Below are 26,440 nucleotides of genomic sequence, written 5' to 3' on the forward strand. Positions count from 1 at the left end.
TAAAGCATTAGGAACTTTGAAAATGTTATATCTCATTCCAAACTTCAAAATTTGTTATCCTTATGTGAATTAAAAATGTTGATAAAACAGTTTAATTTGTTGTTTTGTAAAGAAAAATATCTTTGTTAATAAAATTATTTAACATTTAATTTGCTTCATGTCAAGAGAGATTTTGGCAAAAATTAATCATCGATATTGAAGGGAAAAAAGAAAATTACAGTTAAATAATATCAAGTTCTAGACTTCCATTAATAAATTATGGATGATCAGTAGTACTTGACTAAAAACACAACTTTTATTAATTAAAAAATGAAAATTAGAGAAGAATATTTAGTACCACCAACTAATATAAATTATTTCAGATTTTAGATTTTAAGATACTTACAAACTAAACCTAGAAGGATCTGTATCTATTCCAAAATAAATTTTCTACACATCAGACTGTTCAAAATGTTTGTACATAAAAGTGGACCAAGAGAACAGTTGTTGATTAATAGCCTTACTTCTCAGCAGCTTCCAACTTTTCTTTTGGCTTTTTCTCCAATCTACCATTGTACTCCAGTCCTTTGTAACGCCTTTAAATTACCTCTGTTTGGGTCTTCCTGATGGTCTAATAGACTCAGATTTGCCCTTTAATAGAGCTTTAACATTTTTACCCTCTATCCTTTGAATATGTCTTAGTTACCTTATTCTTCCACGCTTTTGTCACAGTTACAATATCTGATTGTTGAAATAATTCAATTAATTTTCTGTTTCTCCTTATTGTCTAGTATCTTACTTTCTTGTTGTTGGTCAAAAATTGTAAATGAAAGTTGATAAGCTTGAGAAAATATTTATTAATAAACTATTAAGTTATTTTTTTACCATTATAACTTACTCTTCCCAAATACTGTTGGCACTATTCGTAGTTTGACAAGTGGTCTTGAATACATTGACCACCCATGAATTAGTAGCATCAGTTGAACTCCATTGTTTAAATTTTGTTGACAAATTATTGTTTTCCTTTCTGCGATAAATCAGATAAACTGTTCTTGAGGTAAAACATATAAATTTATGATGCTGTTATGAATTTAAATAATTATTATTTCTAACTTCCTTCTTTTTTTAAAAATAATGCAATTATTTGATCTTATATTTTTATTAATGTGTTTTTCAGATTGCCATCACCTTTCCATGGTGGAACTCAAGGGGGCCCAACAAACATTCCAGCACCTGTTGTACACAGATCATCTGCAGTGCAACCAACAGGTAATCAAAATATATTTTTTATAATTAATTAGTATAACACAATTTATAAATAACAAGATTACATTACAAATTATTAATGCTAAACTGTAATTCTAACCAAGAACCCTTAAGAAATTGACAAAATTGGTTTTGTGGTTGTAAAATTTTCCTGGTTATATCTGAACTCCCTGTGGATTACCCCTCTTTATAGTAAATACTATTTTTAAATCCTTTACATAAACAATAGAACATTAAACGTGAAACAAATGAATAATAAGCAAACAAAAAACTTATAAAATAGTATTTTGAGCTATTTATAGATTTACTTGCTTCATATCATACTAATAATGTTTCTTTCCCTAAAAATTGATTTTAATAGAAACTGCATGCAGATGAAAATTAAAAAATACACCATGTATATACATGGTATAACTTTTTTTCATGACTAAATATGATTTAGGTATAATTATTATTAAATATGTTTTATCTTCTAATAAAAAGTATTAACTCACACAAAGGAAACCTATCCTTTTACATAAGTATTATAACTTACACAAAGGGTACCTATCCTTTTACAAAAAAATGTATTAGCATCTATATTCCAAGTATAAAGATCACCACATCTAATCTCATATTCACTCAGACAGATACAAAATTGCATCCTAGTTTTTTGCATTTTTTTTTTAATTGAAGGTACAAAAATGTGAAAAAACAAAAAAAAAACTGTTAAAACAATGTTTTTCCCATTGCAATGCTTTCCGTTATACTATTCCTTTATTCCTTACTACAATAGTAAAAAGGAAATTTTGTCAAAAATACTTATACGTGTAATGTGTGTTTTAAAACAAACGTGTGTTTGTTTTAAAGAAAAACTTATATATTTTAATATATATTATGTAAAATGTAAATCTTATAAATATGTTACCTAGTTAATAAGATGTATATCTTACAAATATGTAAACTACATTCTAGTTTTAAGTATTATGTATTTAATAATTAATTTCATTGATTTCACAACAAATTTTATTTGAATATATTGAATGATTAATTAAAATATAAATAGAAACAAACAACTTCAGTGAAATATTTGTAAAATTATAAAATTAAAAAGCTTAGAAGAGACAACATTTTAAAAGAATTTATAAAAGAGAAAAATGAAGATAGATGAATTAATATTGTTATTACTGATTTTATAGATAATAATGTATGAGGAAATGATTTATTGAATTCCTTATATTAGTCATCATTGCTAGTGGTGACTGGATTAAAACTTCATAACATAAACATACAATTATAAATAATTGCTATTTATAAAATAGCAACTATTTTGAATTAAATTTTCTTAAAATAAAAATGTTTCTATTTGAATATAATTTTCTATAAGATAGTTACTTGTTGGACATGTTTCAACAGTATTTTTTACAAGTTGTTTTTAAAACTTTCATAATAAAAATGTTAGAATTATGTCAAGAAATGAAAATTATTTCTTGAATACTGTGAATAATTCAAGCATTAACCCATTATGCTAATCTATCAATTGCTTTCCTGTAAAAAAATATTCAAATTATAATATAACATAAAAAGTATTTAATAATTATTATAGCTGAATCATATTTGGTTATGAAAGAAAAGTTACAGCCGCTTCTATGTACAAGCTATAGTATAACTTCTTTTTTTTAACTTGCATCTGCTAATTTTTTTATTATTATTGCAGATATTTATTTTGAATTGTCAGCTGCATATAAATTTAGTAATGATAATGTTTCATACCATAAAAATCTATTACATAAAATTGTTTTTTCTTGTTTATCATACTTATTATTCATTTTGTAATTAGTATGTTATTTCTCTGTTTATTATATAAAGAATAACTGAAGAGGAGAAATAAGATTTTTAAAAAGTTTTTATAATATTGCACAAGTAGCATTTTAACCTCAAAAATTAATAAACTACATGCGTAGAACTCAAATTAAATTACTATTTGACAGATGTTCAAATAATGAGATTATTGGATAATAATCAGATTTGTCGGATTTTCTATAAAATTCCAATAGCTTGTGCTGGAATTCAGTTCTACAAGTAACTTCTAACCAACAACTTATAAAATAAATAATTATTGTTCTATCTCCATTATTAAAAAGTGAAATATATAAAAAGATATCCTTGAAGTATTATTCCATATGATGTAATTTTGAGTTTAAATTGAAATTTGAAATTGTTTTCATCATAGTATCGGAGGAAGCAATGAGTGACAAAGAAATTGATCATAGAATTGTGTTAGAGGAAGTGAAGAAGTTTTATTCATTATTGTAATCTGAGAACTTTCAAGAAAAAAATTTTAACGCTGTCATTAAAAGTGTGATATTTGTGAAGCAGAAACAATGGAGGCCACACAAAAGTATAAAAAGAGCATCAGTACTGCAAAGGTCATGTTCTGCATAAGAGTTGTGGAGTATCAGGTTGTGGAGTCTTGAAGAGTGAACAGATATGGCACCACCAGCAATGTGAAAAAGAAGTAATAAAAAAAAATGTATAAAAGAAACTTAATTGATACAACAATGTTAGGACGCAAAAAGACAGATTTGGGCTGGTAGAGTAATAATTGGATTCCTAAAGAGAGAAGGAGAGGAACCTGAAGTTTGAAGGAGGGAGTAATTTCAGCAATGAAAGCCAGAGGCTTGCAAGAGAATGAAAATTTTCATCCTTTAGATGATTTAATTAAGATGATCCTTTACTTAGTAATATAATAATTTAGCGCTATGGTTGTAACTGATAAACCATTCGTACAAAAGACATTAATAATCCTTGAAACTGATGTAAAATTATCCTGCTTTTTATTTGACTAGAAATTTTATGTTTTGCAACTTTTAATCTCTTTAATTTTTTTTAATAAAATTGTTCAATTTGCTTTTAAATAGTTGTGAATTTTTTTTTATAAATATCTTCATTTAAATTTGTCTCCAACTTTATACTTTGTATCTCACAGCATTTATCACGATCAAGTTCCCGTACTCAGGTTTTAACTGACTGATTGTTAAGATATTTGGAAGGCTTCATATACGTAATGAGCTTACTTGTTTTTGGGCTCATTATTGTAACCTAAGTAAAATATGTTAATAAGTTTATCATTTTACAAAATTTCAATAAAGAATAAATTCTTTTTCAGATGTACAATCTATCGACAAAACATAAAATTATGTTACCGTCTGTAAACAACTTTAAATAAAAATTTTAACCCGGTCGTTTTAGCGCATGACGCGACTCTTATAATGCTTGTTGATTTTTCTCATAGACAACGCCACTTGCCTGTTCAGCACTAGCGCCACATGTGGATAATGTTTGAAATTTTAGAATCAACAGACGGCGAACGGCGTGTGGGATGGGGTTATAGCGACTGAAACAATGTGTTTCTTTCTGTCAAGATTTTTTTTATCTCGCAATCTGTTTTATGATTATTTTTACTAATTTTTTAAAAGTAATTTGCTCTAGTTAATATTATCCTTTAATATGTTGATTCTTGACAATACTATTCAGTTATTATATTCGGTGACTCACCGTCAGTGAATCTTTCTTTCTCCACTTTAAGAAGACGGTTTGATTGTTTATTATTCAATTATTAATGTATAACAGTGATGATATAGGGCCCTTATATAGCCCACTTGTGGCTTCATTTTACACAATGATGATTATCGAACTACGTATGCAGCTGTGTTAGGATATTTTTTATTTTTATCACTTTATATTTGTGCAGTTCAAAGTTTTGTTTACATGTATTTGGAGCATGCTTCGTACTTCATGCCAACCAATCAGGTGGGTTTTAGTTTATACAACTTCACTTTCTCATTATTTGAATCCCACACCGGTATTGTACAGTTAATCTCACCATTAATTAATGACTATGTTACGTTTAATTGTATATGTGGGACTACTTTTAAGTTTCATCAAAATAATTTCAACTTAATTGGATATGGTAATTTAATTTGCATAGTATTAATTTGACTTTTAATAATATTGTAGAACATTTTTAACACCAGGATATCTTTATTAAGTACTACTTACCGGATATATTTATATAAATTTTAATTAAACTTATTTTTAAAGTATTTAGTGTTCACAATCTGTAATTAATATAAAATTAACTATATAAAGGTGTTTAGTATGTTGTAATTACAAGTTTATACTAATCTTCATAATAAATAGATAGTTAAAAATAAATCAGGTAGCACTTATGAGACCTGTACACTTTGTGTATTATTAGAAGTTTTTTATTTTAATTTTCATTTTGAGTTAGAAAAAAATAATGATTACATGTGCCTTTTATCCCAACTTGTGAAGTAATTTGTTACGTTAAATGATTTATTTTTTGAAAAAACATTCAGTTTTTATATTTGACAAACAGCTTATGTTTGCAAAATAAACTAACGTAAAATTGGTAATTTAACACTTTTAGATATTTTTATACTTTTAACACTTATTTGAAGTGTTAAAAGTAGTTTTGAGAATGGAGGTACTATGAACCATGTGTAAATTACAAATGTTTCCTAGCATGTTTGAGCTACAGAAGATTTCAAACATGGAGGGTTAGAAAATGACACTCAAATCAGTTATGATGATCTGAGCAGAAATCAATTACTATAAACCTAACAGAAATATAAAATTGTAATAAAAAGTAAAATTGGACATTTACAGTTTTCAATTAAAATTTGTTTGAAAATTAGAAAATTTTTATTCACCTTAAACTTATTTTTTGCATAGGAACATGCGCATAACGCACACCTCCATATATATAAACATAATTATTAATATTTTTTTTTAGTTTTATAAAAGCTGATATGTTTGTATAATAATAGATATGTTTGTACAAATAGTATAATAATTTTTTTTAAATCAATACAGTGAAGTGTACCTGGGTACAAAAGCCAGTGTACCTGGGGATATTCCTATTTTATGATTTTTTTTTTTTAAATCAAGTTTATGATTTTCACAAAATCATTTCTACATTTAGTTGTAAAATTGTTTAGTTGTATAATTTATGTAAGGTGCGGTTGGTATTTTGTGCAAATATTAGAAATTTTTTAATGTTATAACATTCTACATGTAATACATAATTTTAAATTAATTATTTTAAACTAAAGACTAAAATAAATTTGGATTAGTTTTCTGTTTGTTAGTTACAACAGAATCTTTCAATCAACTTGAAATATAACAACACAAGTTCCTACCTTAAAGTAACAATTATTCTCAAAAATAACACATCCCATACCAGGTTTACTAGGGAAAGTTATGAGTTATGTGGTGGTGTAAAACATACCATAATAGATCAACATATCAAGCCCACTGAAATTTAAAGATGATATTGATATTTGGTATTATTCCTCTCTTCATTTCAGGGTCTGGTTGTATAGGGAATATATGTTATGTATGTCAGGATCTTTATTTATATCTTGCCTTAACTTTATATCTTGGTGTGGATAAGTAATGTAAAGTACCAAAATTCATTTAACCCTTCAGTCTAGAAACAGTGTGGAGAATGTATGCTGTTTAATCAGGGTGTTTGGATCATTTAAAATTGATAATTTCATGTAATTTTCATTGCTGTCTATCACAAAAATCATAAACAATAATTTTTTATTATCTTACATTAATATCATATATATTTTATTGAATTCCATTTATCTTCTTCTCATTATACTAGATTTAATTGGAAGATGTAATTAATGATATAATTTCCAATTAATAAAAACTACATTTGACAGAGATAATTTTTTTTAACATGATTTGTTATTGAACTCTGCTTTGTGTTTTTAAAAAAATTTAATTTGTTAACTTAAACATTTCTTTTTTATATTAATTTCATTTTACTTATTCAAATTACTTTTTGTTAATATTATCATTAAAGTTAGAACAAAGAATTATATTAAACTATATATTTTAATTTAATTTCTCTCTGCCTCATATTTTCTATCTGTTACAGTATTTCACAGTTCTATTAAATAGAAATTTAAAAAAATAATAATATGAGTATTTAACACCAGTAATTATTACACCTACTGAAATGTTACATGATGCCCTTATTTGCGTATGAATAAACATTTTATGGTTATATTTTTCACATTTTTTTGGTTAAATTGGTTTCACTTAGGACATGATAGAGTTTTACTTGAGTGATGAGGAAGAGAAAATATAATGAACATTTTTTTTTTTTATATATTTTCTTGCTGTTTCATTTTGTCTGCAATAGATACACGAATGTAATCAATCGTGTAATCATTTAAAAAAATCTGTGTTACTTTGAAAAATAATTAGGCCTGGAAATTCTAAACCAGAGTTGAGTACATTACAGATCTTGGTTTGGCAATTTTGTCACTAACTGTATTTTTGTCAATTAAAAAATGTTAGTAATGTTGTCACTTTTTCTACTTGCTTGTCAGAGGTCAAGTGTAGTGTTATAGTACCACATAGATTGAAGATCATAATATACTACAAATTACTTCATAGATTTTTTTTGTTACTACCAATCCCCCTTCTTTTCTTCAGATTTTTGCCCCCTTGATATATTCTAAAATTTTGTTAAGGTTACCTTATCTTAAAACTTGTATAATTTTATTCATTCAACAAGATTTCTGTTTCTAAATTCAATCAGTAATGACTCCTTATTCTATTAAGTTTACAAACGTATTTTCTGCCAATTATAGAGAATATCCGGGGAATCTTCCTGTATTGTAGTCTATGCTTGATTTGATAGAATTTGCTAGTACTTAAAACTCATTATACAGGTTTAATTATTTATAAAAATAGCATTCTTATTACACTTGTTAAATATTTTTTTTTTTTTTTTAAACACTTGCTTTTTTTTAATTTTGTGTAATAATATCATTCTTTCAACCTCTATAGTAGTGTGGTGTGTCTCTTTCATCTAGGTTTTAGGTTTAAATCCCATTCAGACTTGGCATTTTTAGCATACCACAAAAATTCATATATCATATTTGCTGTAATCGAGCAGTTGGCTTATAGTTTGCTTGAATAAGGAAATTAATAAATATTAATCATTGGTAGGTAATATGAGAATTTTATTTGTACAAATAATTATGCTCTGCTGTTTGGATACAATGTACTGAATTGTTTATTAAGACATATAAATTAAGATTCTGAATTGAGAATATTTGAAATGTAGAATTGAATGACTAGCTAATAACTTTAAATTTTATTTTATCATCATGTATTTGAAATAATTAAATTTTACTTTTTCATCGTATATATATATATATATATATATATATATATATATATATATATATATAAATTACTGTTCGCTGTTTGTGTTTCATGTAAAGAATTTCACAATTTTTTTTTAGGAAATTTAATAAAAAATTATTTCATTTATAAGTGATTCCCCAGAGACATCTCCTTGAGGGTTCTGACCTACATATTAGGAAACGCTTCTCTCACCAAATGGGATACACATATATAACCTATTGTTACGTTCTGTAAACTTAGTGATTGTGTTTACATAATCATTATTATCAAAACCAATCTACATAGTGACAATATTAATTAGATCCATCCAGGTAGCAATTGTTGGTTAATGAATCAGTAATCACTCTGAAAAAATTAGTTCAGTTTTTGTTTAATATTTATTTTTACTGCTAGGATCCAGTTCAATAAAATAATATTCAACCAGTAGTTTTAGTTAGTCCTTCATTAAAGTTACTTGACCTCACAAACCAAACTGGAAAATTATAAATGATTTGTGTTCAAATTTCATGAAAATTCTTACCCCTGAGAACCTCTTAGAGCTTATTATATTATAATTATTATTTAAAATTATAAACTTTTCAAACTACTAACTGAAACAATTTTATACAAATTTATTAATATTTTACCACAAGATGTTTTCTGTTGACCTTGTGATATCAGTGAGTAGTTTTTCTGTCCCCAACTAAATTGAATAAAAATTTAAATAAAAATTTAAAAAAATACACATTACCATAGATAAACAAATTATTCAGAGAAAATGGTTCATAGATTTAAAATGTCTGGTTGTGATTTGGACTTAAAACAACAAACAACATAAGTCGTTGTATTGAACATTATATTATCAAACACAATCCCCATGGAAATTATAAACTTATTCCGAGCAGTTATTGATTAGTTGGAATAGTTGTTGATCAAATGGAACATAGCTGTAAACAGAAACGTAATGGACATTTGAAAGCCCTGATTAATAACATAATTTTAAAATTTGTCAATTATCCCATATCACAAAAAACCACTTTTTGGATAAGATGAAACTTAAAAATTAAAAAATCATATACAAATGAATGGTCAAAATTCAAATCTATTAGTGTTTAGGATCACTTTTAAATATTTGTTTTCCTAAATTAAAATTTAAAGAAAGCCATTAGCAGTAACATCAGTTGATGCTAGGGTGGGAACAGTTACTAAAGATGGTATGGCCAGGATAATAAGGGTAGCTATAAATGTTTTGAAGTAAATTATTAAAAATATCTATTTATAAAATTTGATTTATAATTTCAAAAATTTATAGTATTAATCATTTTCTTGATTGTCATGGAGAAAACAGCAAAAATATATTCAGTCTGATATATCTCATGTACACTCTTTTCTATTAATTCTAAAGTTAGTCTCTTATGTACATAATTGTGCTTATTATAATTTATGATCACAAATACTATGCTGTATATTATTAAATGATTGTTTGTGATATATTCTTAAATGCATACAGAATTTACTCAAGTTTTATTTGTTAAGGAATTTAGCAAGAGAAGTATGCATTGTGAAGTTGAATTTTTAAAAATATATTTTCACATTTACAGTCGTTTAAGGGCACTTGGTCCATGATTGTTTTTAAAAAAATTTTTTTTTTTTATTTTTTGTTATTTTAAATGTTATTTTATGCATATAAAACAATAAATAAGAAAAAAAATTTTTTAATGGCAAAATTGATTTTTTAAGCACTACTCGCTGAAAAATACAAAATTTGAAGTTTTTCTAAATATTGTTTTTTGTTGGCATTGTCTAGTTATTATGAAAGGGAAATTTAGTGTAATTTTGTAATCTATCACTGCATTGTACATGAAACATTTCAGTTATTTAAATTCAATGGGCTTACGATTGCAAAAACTCCGCAGAGACTTGAAGAATGTTGTGTTAGAAGATGAAAAAAAATTTCAGGAAAGAGTCGACTAACAGATAAACTTATGAATGAAATTTGAGGCTACTGAAGTGTTGCCAAAGGAAAAACTGCACATAGTGTAGTGCATGAAGCGTGCAATATGGGCTGTTTATTTTCATAAAATCTTGACAGATGAAACCCTTCACATAGGCCTTGTCTGGATAACGAAAATACATGGTGGTTATATAACCTATCTAAAATAAATAAAAAACAATGTTCACATAAATCACCTATGCCTAAATCGAATGCCAAGGTAATAATAAAACCAATTTTTCAAAATTGTGCTGATATTACTCTTTTAAGAAAATGTTTGCATGGTTTCATGCAGAACCCTAATGAATCTTATAACATTGTTTTAAGATCCAGAGTACCAAAATGTGTTTTGTTGGGTTGAAAGCTTTATATTGTGGTGCTTATGATGCTGCCTTAACATAACAATGATGGGAATGCAGGATGTGTTAAGTTATTCAAAAGTTTGGAATGGAACCTGGTGAAAACATGTTTTACACATTAAAAACAATGGACTATATTGAATAAAAAGTGCTGATAAAGAAGCAAAAATAGTTTATATACATGTAACTAAGAAAATTATAAAAAAGTACTCAACCAAAATATAAGGAAAATGAGGAAAAAGACCCAGATAATCCAGAATGTGGTACTGGGAAGCATTAACCTGTGGTAAATGATGTTTTTAATCGTTTTCCAAAAATGGCTTGTTTTTTTTAACTATAAGACTCATTATCTCACGAACTGCTTAAAGTAGGAAAATGAAATTTTTACAGTGTGTTTGTATATGTAAGACACAACTACTGAGTTTTTTAAAACCTAATGATCTCAATTTTCTAAGGTACATAACTTTTTGTGCAAAAAATCAGCTTCAAAAATAGGAAACTTGAATAAAAATTGTTAGTGAAAAAGGTTTTGTAGTGAAAGTATGAAAAACTCAGTAGCTAAAAGAAATATACCTTAAAACAACTGTGCAAAATTTCCCTGCTGAATTCCTATTGTGTTCTAAGATAATGGATCTTAAAGTTTGAAAAAATAACATTGCTGAGACACAGGGTACCTGGTGCCCTTAAGTTATTTCCGATTGTTAAATATATACTTTAGGTGTGATATCAATAGAATTATATTGATATATTTTTTTTTTCTGGTTTTTATTGTCTAGGGAAGAATCATGTATCCAGTCATCTTAATTGAAATTTATATTTCTTTGTCTTTATTTTTATTACTGATTATCAGTTTGTAACCCTGAGATATATGTTCTTTTATGTTTTATACAAATTATTTTTGTGAGTGTTTTGATTTCAAGTTTACCTAATGAAAAGTTTTTCTTTTCAGGGAGTGGTCCTTTGAAATGCCCATCAGCTAGCAGTTCACGGTCTACCAGTCCATCTCATTCATTCATTCCTACACCTAGGACAACTAATCGTACCTCATTAAATGAAAAACAACTCACAAGGTACTTTAAATAATTTAATAACCAGTTGGGATCATTTTTATGTTTATGTTAAGTTTAGCACTAAAAAACTGAAAAATATAATTTTTGTCTAAATAAGAAAATAATGTGAAAATATAGAAAATGATAACCTTTTAATACAAAAAATGACTTGTGAGATATTCCATGGGTTCTCGTGTAGAAGTAATACTGGATTATGTGTTTTTACTAGGTTAATTAAAAAAACATAAGATTAAGACATCATTGAGATGAAAGCAAACACGTAAACATACAGAAGGATTAAAGCTTGCTTAATACTATTTCTTGGCAATGACAGTGATTTCTTACTAAATTATTATATTCTTCCTGTGTTACTGGTTATTATGGAATAATTATTATCTGTTTTACACAGAGAATAATATTCTGTTGCTTATATCTAAATAATGTTTGTAATTTATAAATATCAATTTAAAAAGTCTCATAATATCATATTATTCTATTGAATTGTAGTCAGTCATCATTAGCAGTTGAACTGTGCTAGTTTTTTACTTCCTTGTATGAAGTGAAGGTACTATTGTGATTGTGAAAAATTTCGGTTTTCAGATTTCAACAGAAATATTCAATTTGACCATCCCTGTATCCATTTTGACTAGTTTCGGTGTGACATCTTTACGTATTATGTACCTCACATAACTCAAAAACGATTAGCCATAGGATGTTAAAATTTTGGATTTAGGACTGTAGTAGCATCTACTTGTGCACTTCCAATTGACTGGACCAAAAGTGTCCAAAAAATCTGGATTTTGGACTTTTTCTTAACTGCAGTAATAAACCTTCATTGAAAGCTTTTCTGTAATATATCATGTCACAGGAAGTGGTACTTATTTTCTTTGGTTCCAGAGTTATAGGCAAATAAAATTTTAATTAATGAAATATTTGGATTTAGTAAGGGAAGGCATGTTGGTTTGAATCAGACTTCATATCCTTTTTTTCACTCCTTTTTTAAATTTAAATACAGTAAATATTGTTTATATAACTTATTAATGAAATGTCCCTTGACCTTCAAGGGACCAACGATTTTAGATCATTATAACCAATGTTTAGGTAGCTTAGTGATACTACTTTAATATGCCATCTACACGTGTAACATAATACAGTAATAATAATAATTTAATTATTTCAGAAATAATTTCATTTCTGAATTTTTCAGAAAAATCATTGCCATAGCTTGCAATACAGGGCCACTAGTAGGAATATTACTAGTCCTCTGGTATTTAAATCATTTTAACAGTGCTTGGTCTACATCATTATGTTGACTAGGCCATAATTTTTTTGATTTACACAGATTTTGTTTCAAAATTATTCCTAATTTTTTCATGGTTCTTCCATATCACCAATATTGTCGAATGACCTACGCTTAATTCTTGGGTGATGTCCTTTCGCTATTCTCTAACCCCCTGATAATGTGTGCCTTTTCCTCTATCGTGAATGTTTTTCACGAAGTCGTAATTAAATCACTATTGAATGAATTGAATAGGATATGTAAAATAAAATAATGTACTCGCACAATATGATATGCTCACAGCAAAAGATTAATATCAACTTAATGTAACTGCTTCAGTTTACAGTAATCTGGTACATGAAGTTAAAAAAAAGAACTACAGTACGTATGTGGGAAAAAAGAAATCGCCAAAGTATTTCTGTAGCTACAATATAGATATACTACATTACTGATGAGTCACATCTGTCCGTCATTATAAACAATAAAATGTTGTATTGCAGCAGGAAAAAAGTCATAATAACCGATATGTCACTTCAACTGATGTCATTATAAACAATGTACACACTGTATTTATGCATTAACAGCATACCAAACTAACCAAGAGACAAGTTTTTGGTCACTATATTCAATATGTCATTATATCAGATCCCACTATAAACTATACTTAGTGTATTACATTACTGATGAGTCATTTCTGATTGTCATTATAAGATAAAAAAAAAGAATTATAGGACATATGCAGGTGAAAAGGAAAAGTTGACTCATTTTAACAGTCAAAATATTTCTATAGCTACAATGTAGTTACACTACATTACTGATGAGTCACTTCCAAGCGTCATTATAAGCAATAAAATGTTACATTGCAGTAGAAAAAGTAAATCATAATAACCGATATGTCACTACAACCGAAGTAATTATTAACAATATACATACTGTATTTATGTATTAACAGCATACCAAACCAACCAAGAGACAAGTTTTTGGTCACTATATCTGATATGCCATCATATCCGATGTCACTATAAACGATACTTACTGTACATTGACTTATTAATAATTATTAACCTCTGATTGTAAAAACATTTTTACAATAAATAATAATTCAATAGTAACAAAAAAAAAAATGAAAAAATATTAGAAGTTATTAATGAAATAAAATTTTATCTACTTTTCATTTAAAAAAAAGAATGTGTATATGTATTTTAATAGGCGTACAAGGAAGTCATGTGGTGTCTACATCAGATTTTATTTTAACATTGTTGGTGCTAAAATTTAATATAATGAAAGTTTGTTAGAGAACCAATTCAACATTAAAATGTCAGTTTTGTTATTAATATTAAATCAATTTTAATATTTTTTAGTTACATGCTTAATTGTAAATTATTTATTTTATTAAATTTATTTTAAATTATTTTATTCATTTCATCAGATTTTTCAATTGTGCATCACGTGAATCAAGTATAATCAAATTTGGTTGTACAACCAAATTCAATCACAATCAATTACAACCATATATCATCTACTTAAAAAAGAACTACACTTAAGGAATATATTTCTATTGATAAAAACTGTATGACATATATTTTTTTAACTGATACAAGACAAATAAGGAGGTTCCAGATTGCCAAGAAAACACTGAGAGTGATCAAGAAAATGGAAAAATATATATTTCCCTACCTGTTTCTGCTATTGCAGAAACTGTAATTATATTGAAAAGCATTCAAAGATACTTGTAAGTAAATTGCAATAATGAATTGTTTGAACACATCAACAAGTGGAATTCTTTCTTCAGAATAAAATTTTACAAAATTGTGTACTAACTTTGTAAAGAAAAATTTGGTTAACTTTAATGTAAAAGAAAATTAAGATTAAAATTATATAAAATGTAAAAGAAAATTGGAAGAGTATACATCAATAAAAAGTATTAGAAAGACGGGAAGTGGTGGATTTTGTCCAACAAAGTCATGTGCAAAGAGTAGAGCCCATCACGGATACCATGCATAAGAGAAGATAGGATTCTTTGGACATATCATGCGGATGCAAGATTCAAGACTTTTGAAATGGCTGGTACAGTATAATCTCAACTCGAAAAACATCAAGACAGGATGCAGATGTATCAGAGAAATAAGAGGATCTGAACGAAATTGACCTTCCACCAGAAGACACCACAGATAAGATAAAATTAAAGAAGAAAATCAAGAACAAAAACACTCGCTTCACACTCACTAGAATAAAACTTACAACACAAACATTTTCAATGCTAGAAAGGGCATAAAGATCGGAATATATGAAACAGTACTGGGAGCGCTGTAAGGCTCAAATATTCTTATCAAAGCGACTTGGATAATGGACGACTAAAGTGATCCTATGCGTCATATAAGATAATAATAATAATAAAAGAAAATCAGAGTTTGAATTGTTAGTGGTTAGCAAATTACAGTTTTATAATGTCTTTTCATAAAACCAGCAACCATTAAACTTCAAAAAGTCTAATTTAAAAAAAAAAACTTGTGAAAAATCAAAATAACAATAAAATGTATATTATATGTCAATGAAATAACCATTTTAAAAGTGAGTTTCGTAACCTTTTAAACAGGTATTATTATTGTTAATGATTTAAGTAAAACTTAACATTCTAAATTAATTTTTTTTTAGTTTAAAGCATTTATTTGTATTGTAAATAATAACAGTTTTTTTTCACTAACAACAGTGAAATTTTCTTATATTGATTACAGTCATATAATCTGTAATATTATCCCTTGAAAGTCCTGTTTTATTTGGAGGTAATCTTGTTCATTCTCAAGTCAACGATTCTTAAGACAAGGCTTTTAATTGAATGCAAAGTACTTAATAAATATTTTCATATTTTAGTGCACATTTATCCAAAAGAGTAGAAAAAGTTGAAATATTAAAAAAGTCTTGAGATATTGAAACCATATTTTTCAACATTTTAATGTACGTTACAGATATTTATAATACATAATTTCATATTATTATTATTATTTAAAGCTTAACCAATAATTTTATATATACATGTGTGTAATTATAATTTTTTTTTAATAATGAAAAATATGTACTTTTCATTTCATACATTTGATCTAACAAAATAAACATTTTTAAAATTATTTTTCAGTGTTCGAGCAGTTGGAGTTGTTCGGAATTCATCTTCTTCACTAAATAGTCCTTATAACAGTGGCTCTAACAAGAATTCTATGCTTGATAAATTTAAGCTATTTAATTCTAAAGAGAAAAGTAAACCAGGTATGTGTGTATAAAGTTCATGATTGTTATATAACTATATATTTTTTTGTGTTTTCTCTGTATGGTGTACGATCTTTATTCATAAATTATATAGCTTGTAACTTACAATTATTGTGATTAAGTATCTTCAAGATCAGATGTTCTTAGAATTGATTCCTTACAAGAGCCTGTTCATCTACAATTTTCTTCCCCCTCATCTCCTGCATTGAAAGCATGATTAAATGTAAAAAATATTTTATTCAGATTATAATATAATATTATACAGTATTTTACATTATTCCTACCATGGTAAGAATTGCAGATTTGCTAGTACACAGTCAATGTAAAGGAACTGCTCCTGTATTTACTTGCAAGAATCAAGTGAAATCAAGGAACAGTTTCTGATATGTATATTCAGTGGTTGCATGTCTACTTTAATTCAACTTTTGTGGAATGTTTACAACATAAGAGCCAGGCAAATAACTACAACTAGGTTTTTAAATTAAAATTTGTATGATGTTTGCAGACTGAATTGTATGCATGAGGTTTGTCCTTAGTTTACATAGATAACTAAGATTTTTTTTTCTAGATTAGGTATAATTCATATTAATTGTTTTTATAATGTTTTGACTAGTAGTGCATTTTTTAGTTCTGTTCTCTGACTTTTAAGAAGAAGATCTGTTTACTGTACTAATTAGTGTACAGTAAAGAGAATACAGCTCACATACCATTTCATTATTTGGACAATAAAGAAGTAATTCATACTGATTTAGCATTATGTCCTGTCTCTCATAGTAACTGATGTGTTGCAATATAGCATTTCTTTGAAGGTGTCATGTTGTTGGAACAGATTTGGAAAACAGCTAATAAAATATTGTTCTGAGTGTCTGTGGTTTCAAAGAACATTGTTTTAATAAATGTTTCAGTTATCGTGAAAATTGATAGAGTGATTTTGACATTTAAATAAATAGAAATTACTTAAAGATAAGATTATTATAGACATTTAAACTGTTTTCTGGTTTCTGCTTTTGTTTTTGGTTTATTTTTTTACATGCTTTTTTACTACATGCTTATAGATATATATTTCATTAATTTCATCATGCAGAGTTTCTAGCTTCTACTTTGGTCTGCTTAGAACATAAGCCTCATATTTTCTTATCCTGGCTTCCACAATTTCCTTTAATTTCCTCTTCCATTCTTATCCTTGATTACTCTGTTTTAAATCCTATTAGAGTTTTTCTTATGGCAAACCCCCTGAACCTTTAATTTTTCACTATTTTGTTCATGTACGATTGCATTATAATTACCATAGTACTTAAATTTCATTTTTTCAACCCTTACACATCCTCTCTATTACCTTTGTTTCTTATGGGTTTGTATAGTGCAGTAAACCTTTCACCATTTTTACTTTTCTGTGGCTGATCAAATATCAGGGAAGGAACAATGAGAGTGGTTGAATGGAGAAATGTAAACAGAGATGTTAAGGAGCCAGTTTAATGTGTGAAAAGAAATACTAAAGCTACATGAAAAGTGTAAGACAGTGAACACAGCTTGGAAGTATAATAAAAAAAATAATAAAAAGATAAAATAGCAGAAAGATAATGAGAAGATAAATTGCAAGCAAAGGCGTTGAAAGTTCGTTCTGAAGATACAATCAATAAATATGGGGGAGTGAACTGAATTGAATTGCATGCAACAGAAAAGTAGAAAGATGATGTATCAGGATTACTGTATGCAATATGTTATATATACAGCAGAAATATATGAAATGAGATGAAATGCCTGAGAAACTACAAGGATGAAAAATGAAAGGGTCTGGGATTTGGTGGAGGAGGAATCCTTGCTAGCTAAAATAGATGGACAAGTTCAAATAGTGTAGTCATTGATGAGTTAAATGGAAGAGATTATACATAGGAAAATAATAAATTAATAAAATAATAAATTGAAGTGTAAAGAAGGAGTGGATGACCAAAGGGGGAAAGAATACAAAAGATAAGATGGAAATGGAGGGAGGTGTGGCGTGAAATGAAGATATGGACATTTTTATGTTTTAAACGCAGCAAGAGTCTGCAAAATGTGCATGATGATGATAATGATAATGATCTACGTAATTATTCTAATTGCTGTACATAAATTTTATACATTGAAAAAAATCCTACTTTAATCTTAAGTTATAAAATGCTTTCATTATTGCTAGTGTAAAACACTGCCATGTTAAAAATTATTAATGTTTGTTATTATTTTTATCATTAAATTTTAGCTACTGAGTTGTATATTAATTAAATAATATTATTTTTACTATAAAAATAATGAACATGCTGTTTTATCTTATCTTAGTTGATTTAAACAGTTGCAGTTAATCATTAGAGAAAAAAAAATCGTTCAATTTAATTTGTTTATCATCTATTACTGTTGTGTATTATCATTATTCATAGAAGTAGTGAGTTAGTTATTTTTAATTTTTAGGTGTTGGCAGTGCAAAACGTACTTCTAGTTCAAGTGGATTTAGCTCTGCACGTTCAGAAAGAAGTGATTCATCAACCAGTTTATATAGTGATGCAAAAACAAAGTTTGTATTATTATTATTATATTTTTTTATTTACTAAATGTAAAGGAAAATATTGATTAATAGTAAAAATTGTAAATTGAAGATAAATGTATTATTTAAAATTAAATGTTGTTATAAAATCTCTGATAAATTCTGTATTGGTATGAGAAACTGAAAATTTATTATAAAATATAAAGAACATAAACTCTGACATGTGACTGACTCCATTATTCCAATTATCCAACACATAGAAAAAGTGTAAATGTTGAATTGTGGAAAATAACATAAATGTTATAGAAAACAATGTAACGAAAATAAATATCAAATTGAAGAATTGGAAGTATTTTATATATATATATATATATATATTCACTTAAATTTAATGAAGTTTCAATTCAAAAATGATATTTTAATTTGAAGTGAATAATGTCTTGTCACTGAATGGCTTCAACAGCATGCAGTTCATAACCTTGCGGTGGCCCTGAAAAGGGCCATGTTTTGCGTTAGGTCCAGAAGCTGGTCTCCGGCAAAGTTGGGAGTTTGCGGCTCGTCCATTGAAGTCCGACCAGGTTTTCCCTCAGTAGAAGTTGGTTCCCCACTACAGCATGGCAGTGGCAGCCCCAGTGGCAATGTCACGGCGTTGGTCGTCCTTCATTGGCGCAGCCGAGGCAGTTCTACCCGAGCGATTTTATGTTGGGCCGGCTCCTGCTGCTAAGTTCGCCACACCTAGGGCAATTGAAGCCCGGCGAGCTGGAGCTGGAGCGGGAAGGTAGCATCCATATCCAGCAGCTCCCTCAGCAGGCCGGCCAGGCCTGTGGCTTCGGTGGGGATGTTGGTATCTACCGGTAAGTCCCATGTTGAGCCGGCTGAGGAACTTCTTGGTCTTCTCCAGGTGGTGGTCGACGATGAATTGCCATCACTCTCATGGTGAATGCTCTTTTGTTGGAGCCTGAGAGTGGTTGGGCTGCAGCACCGCTATGGTGAGAGAACTGCATGGGCATCTGCGCGGTGGTAGTGATGCTTGTATTAGCATGTCTGTATACTGTGCGCCAGCTCACATCCTAGTTGCAATTGTGTTTGCCCGCTGATATTAAATTAGGCATATATGTGGTAACAGTCTATTGAACAGTAATGATAATTCTTTGTTTATGTCGAAATTATGCCTCTAATGATGGTGAATCCACTGAAAAGATATTAAGGTTGTATTTTTTTAAATTTTATTTTAAGTAACATAAAAACGCTGGCAAAATTTTGTGTAACTTTCCCTGCATTATTCTTAAAAGATATTTGTTTAAATATGCCATAGGGTTTATATATATTAATGACTTAATTATCCAGTATTTAGAGTACAATTGCAAAAAATATCTAATTGTACTGTAAAAAGAATTTGGGTCCGATTTAACTCCACAAGATATTTTTACCTTAAAAATTATGCAGTGTTAAAGGTAAAATTGAGAAAAAAAATTCTTAGTAAAAAAAAAAAATTTAGTGCCATTTCATTTGATTTCTTCGCTAGATGGCTAACTCATATAAAATGTTTAATAACAGTTACAACATGAAAAATAGATTAATTATCAGAAATTATAAAAAAATTAAAAATTTTTAATTTTAAAAATTTAAGTTCCCATGAGATGACCTTCCTTTTTTAAAAAAAAAATTTCCCATGTCTTCTACATTAATATTAGATGCGGTTTGATTTTCATTCTTGAAAATTAAAATTGAAAAACATTGATATTTTAAATACAAGTACCATTTAGCCCCCTTGTTTTCTTGGGGCTTAAAAGTTTATTTATTGGAGTAATTATTTTCATCAATAAGTTAGCTGAATTTGGTGGAATATTCAACAAGTATAAAAAAATAGTTTTAAAAAAAATATAATTTACCGTTATTTCCCTTTATTTGATGGTTGAAAATCAGGGCAAAAGTGGGATTTATATATCCCAAATTTCAACCCAGTGCTGTCTTATTACAACAGAAGAATGGAATATAATTTCGTAAATCCTTCATTCGTTCAGAATTTTCTTTATCTATTTTTTTTTGTTTTTTTACAGCATGTAAAAAGCTTATTTTAAAATAATTTCTTTTCTTATTTTTTAAAATTTGTTAATTTTCTTCCTTTTTCAGTGCTTCAGATAGGAAAGAGGTTGGCCAGAATGATTTAAATAAAAATCCTAATTTAAGAAAAAAATTAGTTAAGGCTGGAGGTGGAGAAACAAGAGTAGTTCGAGTTCCTAGCAAATCTGTTCTCAATAGACCTGCTGCTGTTAAAACAGAACAAGTACCATCAGAAAAAGCTGTAAGTGAAGAGGTTAGTATTTAATTGAATTAATTTCAAAAAATAAAAATTGTATTACTTTTAGGTACCTTTCTTAAATGTTCAGAAAGTTTTACTCACTTATATACCATAATAAATATCAAAATACTTAATTTGTTAACTTTTATTATGGCGCTGCAGATTAAGCAATTGTAGAAAAAAAATACTTTTGCTTCTCAAAATTAATTAAGATGATCTTCTATAGGTCTGTAGAACTTGTTATTGACAATAACTGTATAGTTACTGATAAGTAAATAAATTTTGTATTCCGATCATTACATATTAATACATTAAATACATCAGAGATGCTCTTATGTCCAAAAAAAAGGAACTATCCAAGTGTTTGCATTGATACATCAAAGTCTAGTATTAAATCTAAAGATTAAAGTCTAATCTAATGATTAATCTAAAGTTTAATCTAATGATTAAAGTCTAGTATTAATCAATTAAGATGTAAATACATGAAATATTGTAAAGGTAAATACATGAAAATACTGAATAACTATAAAATAATTCATGTAATAACCATGAAAATTTGTTTTTATCTCATACTGGTGTTATAATTTCTGCATATTTTCTTTTAAGCTTCCTTTACTGCCTAATATTTCTCAATCAATATTTTCAGTAGCCTAAAAATATAGTTATATGGTACTTAACAATTATCTTCATTATTGCTTAACTTTCATAACTTCATCTTCGTTTCAAAAATTTACCTCACGAATTATTTATTTGCCTATCTCATTTCTAATAAAGATTAATTATCAGATTATATCACATAAAAATAGTAATGTTTGGACAATTTTTAGAGAAATTATTTGTTTATAAACATAAAAATTTCCAGATTTTATTTTTGCATCGATACAGTCATCTTTTGTTAGAAGATGTTTATTGTTATATTTTTTCATTATTATTATTATTATAATGCCTATCTTCATAGTGGAGTGTAAAATTTCTGCCTTTCGTCCAAAGGTTCCTTTGGGTTTAAGCTGCTGTCAGAGATGGCATTTTTCACGTGCTATAAATTTCAGTACCATCCATTATAGTAACAGTCATTGGAATCAGTGTATTGTTGTTGAATAAAAAATCCATTTATTTAAATCATTAATATTATTATGTTAATATATTCTGTGTAAGTGTAATTAATTATATTTGAGCGATATTTTTAAAAACTGATTTATGTAGAAAAAACCATGTATATGTACACCGTCTGCTTTTATTATATAGATAGTAGGTTAATAAGAGTGGTCATGTGGATCAAATAAATTTTAGCTCATCAGATTTTATTTAAAGTTTGTATTCACGTGACTTATTTTTACCATGTCTGAAAATTATGGTAAATAAATTTATATTTTGATAAACTTACTCTGGTTATATTCCAGATTCAATAAATACCCAAGTATTTTAAGTTTTTGTAGTTTTTCTGACTTTCTTTTTACCATCATATTAAAAATTAATTACAGTTTAAATATAATTAAATCATATTTCAATAATTCTTAATTTTCTAAATAAATTTGTACAATATGTTAAATTAGCCTTATAATCTATTAATTAAAAAAAAAATGAGGTGAAATAAGGTTGACAATTACATATTTTATTGTGCATTTGTAGGCTTAAATATATATTGTATGCTAATGACTATAACAAACGTAAACATAAAACTATACATGCTAAAACATATGATTGTACATATAAGTATGACTATACATGTACATAAAAATGCTTAGTAAATATAAAAATATGAATACAAGTGTAATATAATAAATAGATGTTTGTATTATAATTTGTATTTAAAGAGAATATTTATAATTATATTTAAATAATATTAAATTAATAATAATATTATTATGTTTATAATAATAATAATAATAATGTATAATATTAAATAATATATTGTTATTATTATAAATAATTACTTATATAAAAAAAATATATAAATCAATAAAAGTCTTAAAAAATTTAAAAAAGCATTGCCTTATTGCTTTCAAACTACAAATTAATATACACAAATATACCGTAAAATAACAAAGAACCTATCCAAGCATTATATTTGCCAGAACCTCTTTACAAATAAGCTTGTTGGAAGCAAGACTTAGATACAAAAAATAGTAACCACAAGAATGTCCAGAAGTTCATATATTGCATCAATTTATTTATATGAAATGTACAAATGCATTAAATTTGGTAAAATAAAAAATTAAATGAGCATGCATAACACAAATCAAATATTATACCATGCAAGTATATACAAAAGTGGTTTCCTGACCATTTCAAAACAGGTACCATGTTCCACCAACTATTATTTTTATCATTTGTTGTTATTATTTTCACCAATTGTTGTGCAATGGTGACAATGGTATTCCATTATATACAGAAGAATTGACATAGGAGCTCAGTAAAAATTCCAAAGAGATATTTTGGAAGTTTATTAGAATATATTCAGAAAGTGAGTTATTTTAATTTCAGTTGTTATATCCAGCAGAGTAATTGAGACTTTTAGAAGCTCAAAAACCAGTGCAGTGCAATGATACTTCTTTAGCTTAGCTTCATGAGAGCTTCTTGTGGTAATTTTAAAATGCTGCTTTCATTTGTGCTTATTTATTATTGTTTTTTTTCTTATTTAATAGATAAAATGTTTTTTGTTTATTTAATTTATTATGTTTAACATAATATTCCTATTTTTCTGTAAGAATTGATTGTAGCTTCTGATTTCATTGCATATCCACACTGGAATGTTAAACTAAACTGTTAGTTTAATTCCTGTTGCTTCAACATTTCCTTTATTTTTTTTTTACAATTTTCATCTGTTTTTTTTAGTTTGATCAGTAGATTGGCTTTAGCAGTAGAACTAATTTTGATGGTGGCAGTTATAATTTCAGCAGCTTTTAACTGGATTATATTAGATAAAAATTAATTTAAATGAGGCAGTTTTTTTGTCACCAAATTACATATTTTGGCAAGAAACAAAAAATTAAATATATTTAGTAAATAGTTTGTTACAGATTACTTAATTTCAGTTTATTTTTATTCTTCATCAAAAGAATAGTGTTAATTTTATAACAAAAAGAAAAATAATCACTTCATAACGCATTAATTTTAATAATAATTTTATGGTTTTTATTCCTACATAATTTGCCTGTTTCCCATAAAATCTAGTTTAAATAATATTTGATCCAGTTTTTTTAATAAAAGATTTCTAATTCCTGAAAAATGGGACAATGGATTTAAAAACTACATTTTCCCAGTCAGATTGTGTAAGAGAGTATTCTTTGAAAAATAAAGGTTGTGAAGTTAAATTAAAATGTTACAGAAAAAACATTTTTATAAAATTGTTTCTGCCAACCATTAAAGTCTCTAGTTATAGTTTGTTTTGGATGGATAACTTTTGTTGACTTTTTTTGACTAGTGCTTATAGCCTTAAAAATTAATAAAAAAAGTTCATTGCCATTTAAAAATTAAAATATTAAATGAGTATCACCTCCATTAGGAACACTATTCTCACCATTGCCTTAAACACTACTTTCATTTTTCTCTTTGTTTATGTCTAGTACTCTAATGAAATTTATTTTTACAATTAATTTAAAAAACAAAAATATTATGGGTTCACCCCATACCGATTCATTGCCCATCCCTGAATCCAGCTTCACTTCAGCTAGTGTCACTATGTAACATTTACAAATAACATTGCAAGTGAATTATTCAGTGTTTCTAGAATTGATTGATACAATATCCGTGTTTTAACACCTTCTTAAAATATTTTGTATTAACTGATTTTTCTCAAGTGTCTGAATATTACATCTTTTCTATATACAAATTAAATTAAGCTTTTTTTTTTTAATAATCCTGTTCCAGCCAAGAGCTATGCAGGCTCATCAGGTGCAATACATACAACATAATCAGCAGCAAATGCAACAGCAAGCACAGCTTCAGCATCAGCAAGAAATTAATCAACAGCAAATTCATTTACAACAGCAGCATCTTAATCAGAAACAGTCAACACCAACTACACGATTGCAACAAGACCAGCAACTTGCTAAACAGCAGCTACAACAACAGCAGCACCAGCAACAACAGCAGCACCAGCAGCAACAACAGCAACAGCACCAACAACAACTGCAACAGCAGCATCTGCATCAACAGTACCAATTTCAACAGCAACAACAACTGCAACAGCAGCAACAACAACAGCAGTTACAGCAGCAACAACAACAGCAGTTACAGCAGCAGCAGCAACAACAACAGTTACAGCAGCAGCAACAACAACAGCAGTTACATCAGCAGCAAATTACAAATACTATAATAATGGAAGAACCATTAAATGCTGAAACTATAGGAGAACCACTAAGGATGGCTGGAGGAAGTGGAATTCCAAAACCAACTGCTGCAGTCAAGGGAACTTCAAAGCCTACTCATAGTGTAGCTCCAATGCCAGCTCAAGCAGTTTCTCCTCAACAGTCTGACCCAAAACATTTGGATGATTTTTCTTCTAATGAAAAAAAGGTTTGTCCTAATGTTTTCTGATTTTTATTTTAAAAACAAATGAAAATAAAATAACTCATTTTCTGAATCTATGCAATATGTTTATGTTTGAACTTTTTATTCAGCTCTTTCATCCATGGTGTTATCCAAGCAGGGTTCTGTATCAGTATTTTTATAGTGAATGTTGCCAGTTTTGAAATATTTGGAAAATATATTCAAGATATGACTAAAAAATAGATCTTGTATTTTATTTATTCATTTAATATGTTGTTTTTGCTAATTTTTCATGTCTGTAAATTTCATGCTTTTCAATATACTTTGTAAATTTTTTATGGTGTACATGAAAATACTAAAAAAAAAATCATTAAATAAAAACATCTTTAAATATTATCTGTCAGTATAAAAACAAATACAATATGATGAATTCATAAATAGTAGGAGATACTTATGTAAATTAGTTGTGAAGGGTTAATTTAACCAGTCATATCGGCAAAACTTAAAGTAATATAATTTAAGATAATAGTCATTGATGTGCCAATAAAGATTTAAATCATATGACAAATTACATATGTAAAAGATTTTAAAAATTTGGCACATTAAGTAAATGTTTACCATGAAGAATATGAGGAACTAATTCTATTGTCAGATAATATTAAAAAGTAAACTTCAAAACATATTTTTTTCTGTGTAATCTTTTTCATCTGCCAAGCAAAATTAAA

The 26,440-nt window shown here is 27.4% G+C and overlaps 1 protein-coding gene across 2 annotated transcripts in view; it reads left to right on the plus strand.

Moving 5' to 3' along the window:
- The window catches only part of sick (sickie), a 944,125-nt gene that overhangs the window by 647,889 nt on the left and 269,796 nt on the right, over positions 1–26,440 (plus strand). For both annotated transcript variants that reach the window (XM_075371421.1, XM_075371422.1), the window contains 6 exons: positions 1,157–1,248; positions 11,765–11,885; positions 16,277–16,404; positions 18,850–18,952; positions 21,056–21,239; positions 25,095–25,742. In XM_075371421.1, the coding sequence (XP_075227536.1) occupies positions 1,157–1,248; positions 11,765–11,885; positions 16,277–16,404; positions 18,850–18,952; positions 21,056–21,239; positions 25,095–25,742 (1,276 nt within the window). The remainder of the gene's footprint in view (positions 1–1,156; positions 1,249–11,764; positions 11,886–16,276; positions 16,405–18,849; positions 18,953–21,055; positions 21,240–25,094; positions 25,743–26,440) is intronic.

This window comes from Lycorma delicatula, chromosome 7, assembly GCF_047948215.1.
Source record: "Lycorma delicatula isolate Av1 chromosome 7, ASM4794821v1, whole genome shotgun sequence".
Lineage (NCBI taxonomy): Eukaryota > Metazoa > Arthropoda > Insecta > Hemiptera > Fulgoridae > Lycorma > Lycorma delicatula.